Below are 9,989 nucleotides of genomic sequence, written 5' to 3'. Positions count from 1 at the left end.
TTGTCTGGTGAAATGCCCAACAACAAGCAATAACATAAGCCTCCATTCACGCCACCTCCGAGGCCGTGAAGAGACACAGATTCAAGGGCTGAAACAGACTGGAGCAAAGCCAAGACAAGAAGGTCTTCAGGTCAGAGTCGGCAACAATTTCATTGACTGCACTGCACACGTGAAAGCATTCACCCACATGCTTGTATGGAAGCACCACCACGTGCACGCCTTGCTCTGTGACGACAAAAACCCTATCCAGACCTTTAGCTTTTTTTTCTCTCAATTAGATCCACAAAGCATACAGAATGCATGCAGACCTGATTAAAATGCAAGGATCTCAAAATGCCACGGCCACAATTTACACTTTCAGGGCCATTTGTCGCCAGATTTGGCTGATTATTAGCGAGGAGAAGGGGGGTATAAAATTTCCCATGGGGCAGATAAAGTGTGAAACCCTCTAATTTAGTTGCTGCATACCAACATTACCACTAATGTGTGTGATCCTTTCAACAAATTCCTCCAGGCCACAGACATCGTCTCCAGCGTCAGTCTATCCGTTTGATGTCTGAGCCAAATTACCTATAGAGATCACAAAGTCAGCTCCAAAGAGTATCTTAATGGCATTTGACAATTCAAAAGAAAAGGTCCCAGTCAAGTATGGTTGGATCTGTTTCTTGCAAGACCAACACACACCAAAATCTACCCCTCAGTGATCAGAAGGGAAACACATGTGGGGGGGGGTGTTCCTCGCTTGGAGGAACTCAGATACATCATTTCTTCTCCCGTTCTGTGCATCAGGTACCAACATGATGTAGTGCCTATTCTCAGACCCATTCCTCTCTGGAGGGTGTCCGTCATTTGCATTCAAATGAGTGCATGTGCTTAGTGTGTGAAGGCGGGGAGGGCGCACACACGGGAGCACACAATTCACGTTGCACTCCCTCCGACAAGACAAGAAATGAATCAAGTGCGACTCCATAAAACTTATCTCCGTGTCACAGTACACAGTGGTGTGTAAGCTCCACATCATCGCTGCTTGAATGAGTCTCCTCTTTGTACTGTCTTCTACCACACTATTTATGGACCTCGACAGTTGCACTTTGCAGGGAACTCCAGGAGATGGCGCCCTCACACTGGCAGACAAGTCTCAGTGGGGGGGGGGGGGGGGTTGAAGGAACAAAGAAGTGATCTCATATCAGAAAACGAGCAACATTTCAAAAATGTGCAGCTCTGTGTTTTACTAACAAGGTGTTGAATGCTGCCGTGGTTGGCGCTCGTGTCTTCAGAGATGGTCTCTAGTTTGAACTACATGCGTGTAGTTTACATGTCCTTCCTGTGCCTCACACGCCAGAAATATTCCCTTTTGGTTTAAAACTCCAGTTGCCGTGAAGAATCTATCACTACTGTTCACTTTGTCAGTGTCAAGATTTATTAAAAGAATCTGATGGGAGACCCCCCCCCCCAGACAAGATCGATTCAAAAACATACCCCTGTGATCGGTGGAACGACTACAGTACAAGTCATACAGTTTATAATCACAATATCCACGTAGATTACAGGACAGAAAGACGGATCGTTTCTACAGTAATCTGAGACAAAATTATGTGGTATATAAGGAACATATGGAGCAATGTCACAGGCTATGATGGTGTAGAACAGTGTATTACACAACTTCAACAAAGAAAATCCATTGAATGAAAAAAAAAAAAAAGAGGTCAGCCACAACTGGAATGTACACTTTATGTTGCACCACAAAGCAAAAAGAAGAAGGAAATGTCGACGCAGTAGTCCTGGGAGTGTGACTGGATCAGCCACCAACGCTCCTCACAGTTTCTGACTGCAGGAGTAGAGAGCAGAGGTCAGTGCCATGAAGTCTGAGCTCAACAGCGGCTCGCCGGTCGTCTTGTGAGGGAATGAGTCTATCGGAGGAGCGACCACTTGATCTGTTCTTTAGCAGACTGGAGGACCTGCGGGCGAGAGAAAGAGTTTTTAACCAATCAGATTCCTCCCAATAAAACGGGTTGAGTTATGAGGTAAGAGGATCTGACGCATTGGAAGTGAAGGTAAACCCTCGCAGCATCACGGAGGAGGTTCAGCAATAGCCGCCAAAAAAAATAAAAAATAAATGCTTAAAGTGAAACTGATGAATACGTGAAAATTGTATATAAACACGCACCACCTTATTAATCATATTAATTCACTGAATGAAAGCTGAATCATAACCGTAAAGCATGGCGACGGCGCGTGGCGATTAATCACAGCCGGAGCAGGGACGGCGGTCGCCAGTCTCAGGCCTCTTAAATGACAACATTAATCAAGAGGAGCGTAGAGACGCGGGGAGCCGCTCGAAGAACCGACAGGCTGGAACTACTGGTGGCTACATGCAGCCGCCACGCTAAATAATTACTAATCTTGTCCGACAATGGAAAGAAAAAAAAAAAACTGACAACCCGTGAGCGAGGAGAAAGAGAAAGTAGGTAACAATCAATAAACTGAAGGGACAAGATCAAGGTAGAGATTTTATTATTTACCTGGGTGACTGTCTGCTCTGTCAAAGGTACGTCATCCCCCTGCAAGTGACATTAGATCGTATTTACAGCTTCGACCGCAACATCAAAGTTTACTGAGGAGAGGAGAGGAGAGGAGAGGAGAGGAGAGGAGAGGAGAGGAGAGGACGTTACTTACTCTGAGAGCCACTCGATGCACAACCTGCTGTGGGTCGCTCTCTAAGATCACCCTGAAAGCAGAGAAAGAACAGAAATAATGGAATTATATTATAATGTGAAACTTTGAGCACACAACAAAAAAAACAATCTTAATCTGGGCAAACAAAGAATCTATTCCGCGCTCCAAAACACATCTGTGTTTGCGACTGTCCACACACACACACACAATCATGGGGTTTTTCTTATTTGCTCTTCTGCTCCAGACGCTCGCCACGTCTGTCTCGCTCAACATTGCCCAGATTTAAAATCTTATTTTTAAACACGATAGATAATTTGGCTTGTCTTAAAAGTTTTTTTTTTACAGATTTTTTTGTTTAGTCCTTGATTTTACAGTATGATCTTCAATCTAAATTTCACAATCTTACTTTAAGATTTTCCATCAAGTAAATATGGACAAATAATTTCAGTTGTTTTACGTAACCTTTTTCTCAAATGTAGTTTTTCTATCTTAAAAGGGTTCCCCCTTTTTTGCAGCATACACTCAGTACTCTGCTCAGCTCTGCCTTCTTGCGCATTCGACTTGGCAGGTCGCTACAAATGTGCCAGAAAACCAGCCAATCGCTGGCCTGCACAGGGTCATTCTGATTGGCTGATTCTATCCAATTAAGACATTACTTTGGCCGCACAATCAAATGCATTTTTGCGGTTTAAACTGGATTACAATGCCTTTTTGGGCAGCATTTTTTTTCCCCTATTGAATGATATAAAATAAAAGACTGAAAAACTTCACGATTATGTGTCTACATGGATAGATACAAATCTATTTTTGTAGCACATAATTGATTTGTGTTTGCTCAGGTGACGTTTTTCCTTGATCACAGTTTCATTCTGCTGCGTGCACAGGATTGTTGTACAAATATACTTCCATAATAAACAGGCCGACAATCAGTAATCTAAAAAAAAAAATGTCACAATCAAACTGTAATTCGACGGGGAAGTGAGTCTGCATTCAAAGTCTCTCTTACCCTCCATCTACTATTTCATCCACGGCCAAGAAGAGCCCCTCCATATTCTCCAGCAAGGCCCTCCTCTCCACATTTTTCCTGCAGAAAGGAAAACAATGCCACGATGCTTTTTATAGACAAGATTTGCTGAATCTGTGTGTAAAAAAAGCATAAAAGACAAACTGCATTTAAAACGTACCTCAACATCTGGCTCAGAGAATCAAAAAGGCAGTTGAGAACAGCCATAAGCATCAGCTGTTGGAAACACATTAGAATCTATTAAAGTCTCATGAGCACACCGTGTTTTACCATCCTTCAGGTTGAAGGAGAAAAATCATCACTAATTTAAGAGGCGTTTGCTTTCCTCTGCATCAGACCTCTGCAATCCGACGTGTTTCTTCTCAAAATAAGTGTCCCTTTAATGCTCTATATTCATTCCCTCATTAGAAATCCCCTATTCAACTGTTGCACGTTCATTTATATCGCAACTAAAGTCCTTTTGAATTCCGACAGTTGCATAGAGTGTCACAAAAACGAGGACGCTTGTCCCTTTTACAAACTAGACTGACTCCATCAATTTTCCCTTTATGGCTGAAGAATCGACAAGAATGTACAATCAGTGAATTATTTTGTCCCCCTTTTGTTAGATGTTTCAACTTTCAAAGTGTGGCATGTTTTTCAATGTCACTGTATGTTTTTGACGGTTTTGAGATGGCGTTGACCACACTGCAGAACTCCTGGGAGCCATCGTGACGACGAGCAACTTGCTGAAAGCTCGACTTTTCTGCTTTTTTTTTTCCCCACACAGAGGAGTTATGGTTACGTGTCGCACAGGTGTGACAGCTGTAAAAGGGTTAACACAAGCTTTCACAATAACCTTGCTTAAATGACTAAAACCCCAATTTTTTTCCCCGAATTTGAATCAAAATGTACTTTTTTATTTTTATTTTTCTTTTTCATCATGTGAACACACATCGCTGAATATTGAGAACGTTAAAAAGGTACAAGCGAGTGAGAAGAAAAGAGGAAGAAATTAACTGCGACAGCTGAACATTTATTTTGACTGCAAACTTTATTTGTAATAAATATGTTTGGATTTTTTAATTTTTTAATTTTTTAAAGATCTAGTAGGATAATAAAGCATTTTCTTCTTTCCGAAAGGCTTTTGGCCATAGTTCCATGTGTGTGTGTGTGTGTGTGTGTGTGTGTGTGTGTGTAATATAATATTTGGGGTTTTATTATTTTTGTTATCAAACCACTTTTGAGTAAAATCTCACAATGTACAGTACAAAAAGAAACTTGAAAACACGGAGACAAAAAGCCCCCCCCCCTGTATTTTGCCAATGACCGGATTAACATTTTAAAACAGAAACACGACACATTATTCATCCTTTCCAACACAGAATTCTGCAAACTCATCCTTAATCTGATAATTCACAGCGGCTCGCCGATCTTCACTGCATCTTGAAATGAGCGTACCTCATTTTCATGTGAACTTCCAATCACATAAAAGAAGAGGTCGATGTTGCTCTTGTAGACGACGGTGAGGCCCTCGAGTAGCGCGATCTCACCTGAGGGGCGAAAAACGAAAAACACACGGCGGGTCGTCAAACGTGCGCCGATCCAAACTCGCTGCAGTTTTAACAGAGAGAGCGTCACTCACTGTCCGTCCTGTGGGTTTTGTTGAAGATGTTCTTCTCGAATGCCTTCTGCTCCTTCACCGTCGGGTAAGTGTCGTCATAATACTGTCCACCAACACGGACGAAGGACGTTATTGTAAAAAGTCGATGATAAGAATAACATCACTTTGTATGTCGCTTGAATTTTCCTCAAGAAATAAGAGTGGTGGGGTTTTTTTTTCCCAAACACTAAGTGGAACTAAAATATGAATCTTTTTGTTTTTAGAAACTCCTCCAACAGATTCACAGCAGTTAATCTGAGGTCGATAAACTGAGGCAAATCTATCAAACACACACACACAGGTGAATCATTTCCTCAGTGGGGACTATTTCAGTCAATAAACTGTGCACTTATCAATGATTAATGGCAGCTATAGATTATTAGAAAATATACACAGAAGGACACTGTTTTTGGAAGTTTAAACAAAAAGAGACACTACGAATCACTTTTAGTCTTTTGATGTACAAAAGCTTGAACTCCACAGATCAGAACTTTCGGCTATAACTGAATGCCTTTCAGCTAAACAAAGATAAAGAGTTTTGGAGCTCAAGAGGAAAAATTAAAGTTAGTGATCACCTTTAATCTGTCAAGTTATAAAGCAGCAAAAATAAATGAATTTTAGAAAATTAAGGAACTTTGGTGAGCCGAGTCTGGGCGGCTGTATTAAGACTTTTTCAGACATCCTACTACCTGCAAAAATTAAGCAAGAATTAAAAGGCTTATGTCGAAAGGATTTAGAGGAACTAATTCAGGCCTTTATCTTGAGTAGTCTGGGCTACTGTCACTCTCTTTACAGGCCTTTCTGAAACATGTGTCAGACAGCTTCAGGCTAAAAAAGGACCATGAAAGTCGAGCGCATCAGTCCAGTTCTACTGTCTACACAGCTCGGATTGGTTTAGGCCAGGGGTTCTCAATCTTAGAGACTTAGTTTATTTTTTATATTATTGGGATTTTATTAATTATTTTGTTTTCTTCTCTCCTTGTACCTCATCAAGGGTTTTTTTTCCTGTTCAAGTGTTAATAAATACACAAATAAAATTGCCTTGGCCTATATTATCAAAAACCAAAAATCATTTAATTTGATAATCATGGCTTTGGAGTTTGGGCTTCCCAAAAATGCTAAACTATGAAATATTTAAATTTCACGTTTAACAGTCTGAGAGTAATCGTGTCTTAGAGTCCATACCTTGGCATACAGCCGATCTCCATCGTTATCCAGGATCAGAACTGCTTTGACAGTGTACAGGGATGGTTCCTGGCAGGGAAGAAGATAAACATTTCATTAAAACATGTAATGCATGACTTTCACTTCAATATTTGTTCAAGACACACACCAAGCCAAAACCCAAATAATGTGTGTTAATGACTCTATGAGTAAAGTGAGGACTTATTATTGAATTATTGATGTTGTAAAGGACGGTGGTCTTGTACTGGGATGCACTGTGTTGAAATATATAAGAGAGACAGGGTTCAACCCTTTCACGCTTATTAAGATCAAAATGATGACCAAATATTTGGTGAATTTTATGGTTACAAGCTATTTGTTGGTAGTGATCCTATATCATTTTAATTTATTACTCTTGGTATTATCACTGATTCACTCGCAGTGCTGCCTCAACATTATGAGTATAACCCTAGAGATTATATTTCATATTAAACAAACAAACCAACACAACGTGCTGAATAATAAAAAAAACTCTTAGAACTATTGTGGGAGTTTCTGAGAGTCAGGGTTTCCATGCGCACGTGAGGTTTACTAAGGTAGTAAACCTTAGTAGTGACTGAGTCTTCCCCAGTTTATATAACAGCAACAACCACGAGAATAACATATGCTGTTCATAAAGATCGGAGTTTATGACTGCTCTTAACGTCTTCCAATGTCCGAGCCGTGTGACCTTTCCAGCAGCGTGTTTCAATATTGAAGTCAAAATATTCTAAATCAATAACTTGGAACTTAAGTGATTGCACAAATATAATATTTTAAAGGGACTACTTTAAAATACAATCTAGACAAAAAAAAGAATCTCTATATATGAATATGTACATGGATTCTCACGAGGAACTAACAGCAAAATGAAAGCTATTGATAATAGGAAGCTATGGCATTCATTTAGTTTGGATTACACTACTTATGTGTAACTAAAGTTGCTGGCCAATCCTTGATCGCCACACACCTCGGAATCTCACACAGATCGAACTCAATGAACAAATGAAAAATAACAACTATAAAGAGGACATGAGACTTCCACATCACCACCACGGACGAAGCTAACTTCATAGAAGCTAACTGTTGGCGCCACAGCTCGTTAGGGTTAGTTTGCGACACATATATTCATCGCGTAAAGCTTCTTCAAGCTTAAAGAATGAGCCACCACTTAGAAACGCTTCCGGAAATGGTGTTGTATTGAAATAAATGTGTATCTTACCAGTATCGGAGAATCCATCTTGTTAGCAAGGCGGCTACACAGCTAACAGTGGGTACGTACTACGTACAGTGAATGAGGCTGCTTCCTATTGGTTGCCACCCTGTTACGTCACACGTATGGGTGCAAAGATCGCTCCTGTACGGAGCGCGTGGAGACGCGGTGTGCGCGTGAATTTATGATTTATGATCTATTCATTTTTCATTATTACTTCGTTCCAGATATGTCAAAACACATACGAAACACAGACAACATACAAAAGGTTGCAGATTCGCACCCACATACACATTCATTTAGGATATAAAGTTATGTGATCATAACTTTCTATAAAATGCACTCACAATGAGCACTTTACACATATTTGATCCTTCTGTGTAAAAAAATTCAACATTTTAATGACTCTCACTGCACTGTCTGTTATTTTAACAGAGAAGCTGTAATCAACATTTGTATTCAATAGTATAACAAACCTAAAATAAACCTATGTTATTACGTTTATATGGCCATTTTAAACATGTACACACAGAGCTACCCTCATAATATCACAGTACAGATTCTTAATATAGTTTAACCTAATGACACTTTTGACTTCTGCCATGCTTTGTTGTTTTTTTTTTCTTTGTTTTTTTTTTTTTGTCGTAAAATGTTTGATTACCAGAAATCTCTCCTGTTACAGGCCGTACTTGTACTCATCAGCATCTTTTTGTCAGGATCCTCCTACATTTAACCAACCCCAATTATCTTAGTTCCCACTTCTGGGAAGCATTTGGAAAGCCAGGCTGATGGGGATTTCCCTCTATCTCACTCCATAAATTACATCACTGTTTGGCTTCAGTCGAGGATATTTTTATACTTGCGTTTTGAATAACGCTGGAGAGCAAATAGTGTGCTGCTCTTTCGTGTATGGTGAAGACATGAACTGTTTTGATGTGTGTTCACAACAGCACTGCGGCGAGCCATGTAGTGTCGCAATTGCTCCCCGAGTTTACACAACTCTGCTACTATAATTTTAAAGTTGCTTTGACTGACTGGACAAGAGAGGGAATTAAGTGCTACACTCACTTTACTATAATTCAAAAGTTGTTAGATCTTCAAATGTGATTGTCATGCCGTCTCACCCGCGAGGTCAAACATACTTTTATGTTTATCTTAATGTCAGCACAGGCTTGTCAATGACTGGCAGAGGAGGTGATTGTTATGAATGAAAAGTTGAATGATGATGATAAGCGAACATACGAGAGGCTTTCTGCATAATGACTGTCAGATGGTGCAAAAATCAAATAATGCCTGTCATGACAATAAAGCATTCTTGCTCAGGAAGCCACAATGGTGACCCGTCAGAGATGGCTTAAAATCTCAAGTCTGCTGCTCTTACCTTGGAACCAGCAAGGATGTGTGTATATCTACATCTAAAGAGAACTATGAAAGGGTGAACTGACCAGCTCAGAAAATATGCAATTATAATGTTTAAGACACTTCCACAAATCAAATATTTTAGGTTGAGCATATTTCACATCTGACATGTACAAGGGTTGGAAAAAAGTAGAAACATTTCAATTACAGTAGATAGGGGAGATTTCTTTCTTTTCTTTTAAATGTATGTGCCGCTTAAGTGTCCCCAGGATATGCCAGCAACCACAGCAGTTAGCAGTTCCCTTCCTACCAACCAAGTGTTACTTTTATCAGCATTAAGCAGAGTTTCCGCCTGCCAACATCCTCCTTTCCCTGCCTCTTTGTCTGTTATGCAAACCAGGTTTGACCTTTATTTTTATATAAGAAAAAATAAAAAGGTCAAAATGTCATGTTTATATACTGTTAAAGAAAGAGCCCTGCTTATATATTAAAAATCCTATTTACTGAATGAAAAATGATCATATATTGAATAACTATTGTGTACTATATTTCGAATGACTGTTCTGTAATGTCAAACCGAAAAATGTATGAGAAAATTATTTTTAGAAATGTAACACTGTTGTTGCAAAACATTATCTTCATCTGAACATCTTGAGATAAGCGATCGCGGTATTGAGACATTCAGAAGAATGATGCTGCATCTTCAGGTTCCTCATTTTCTTTCTTTTTTTTATCAGATCAATGTGTGACCATCATGACAAAGTTATCCCAGTATCTATAATATGTCTGTCTGACTACCGCATTCACTTTTTAAAGAAAAACTATACTAAATTATGATACAGGAATATTCTTGATAATAGCGACATTTGAAT

At 39.6% G+C, this 9,989-nt stretch overlaps 1 protein-coding gene across 1 annotated transcript; it reads right to left on the bottom strand.

The window, feature by feature from the left end:
• Positions 1 to 1,387: 1,387 nt before the first annotated feature.
• On the bottom strand, positions 1,388 to 7,857 carry copz1 (COPI coat complex subunit zeta 1). The gene is made up of 9 exons (XM_080469345.1): positions 7,768 to 7,857; positions 6,528 to 6,596; positions 5,325 to 5,406; positions 5,141 to 5,232; positions 3,861 to 3,916; positions 3,683 to 3,760; positions 2,677 to 2,728; positions 2,523 to 2,561; positions 1,388 to 1,958 (listed from the first exon to the last, which is right to left on the bottom strand). The coding sequence occupies exons 1-9, from the start codon at positions 7,783 to 7,785 to the stop codon at positions 1,911 to 1,913; spliced, it is 534 nt and encodes a 177-aa protein (XP_080325471.1). The 5' UTR covers positions 7,786 to 7,857; the 3' UTR covers positions 1,388 to 1,910.
• Positions 7,858 to 9,989: the final 2,132 nt, after the last annotated feature.

The sequence above is a fragment of the Lipophrys pholis genome (genome assembly GCF_963383615.2).
Source record: "Lipophrys pholis genome assembly, chromosome: 8".
NCBI classification, from domain to species: domain Eukaryota; kingdom Metazoa; phylum Chordata; class Actinopteri; order Blenniiformes; family Blenniidae; genus Lipophrys; species Lipophrys pholis.
Note: the sequence above shows the minus strand (reverse complement) of the source record. Positions and strands in the feature narration are given on the sequence as shown.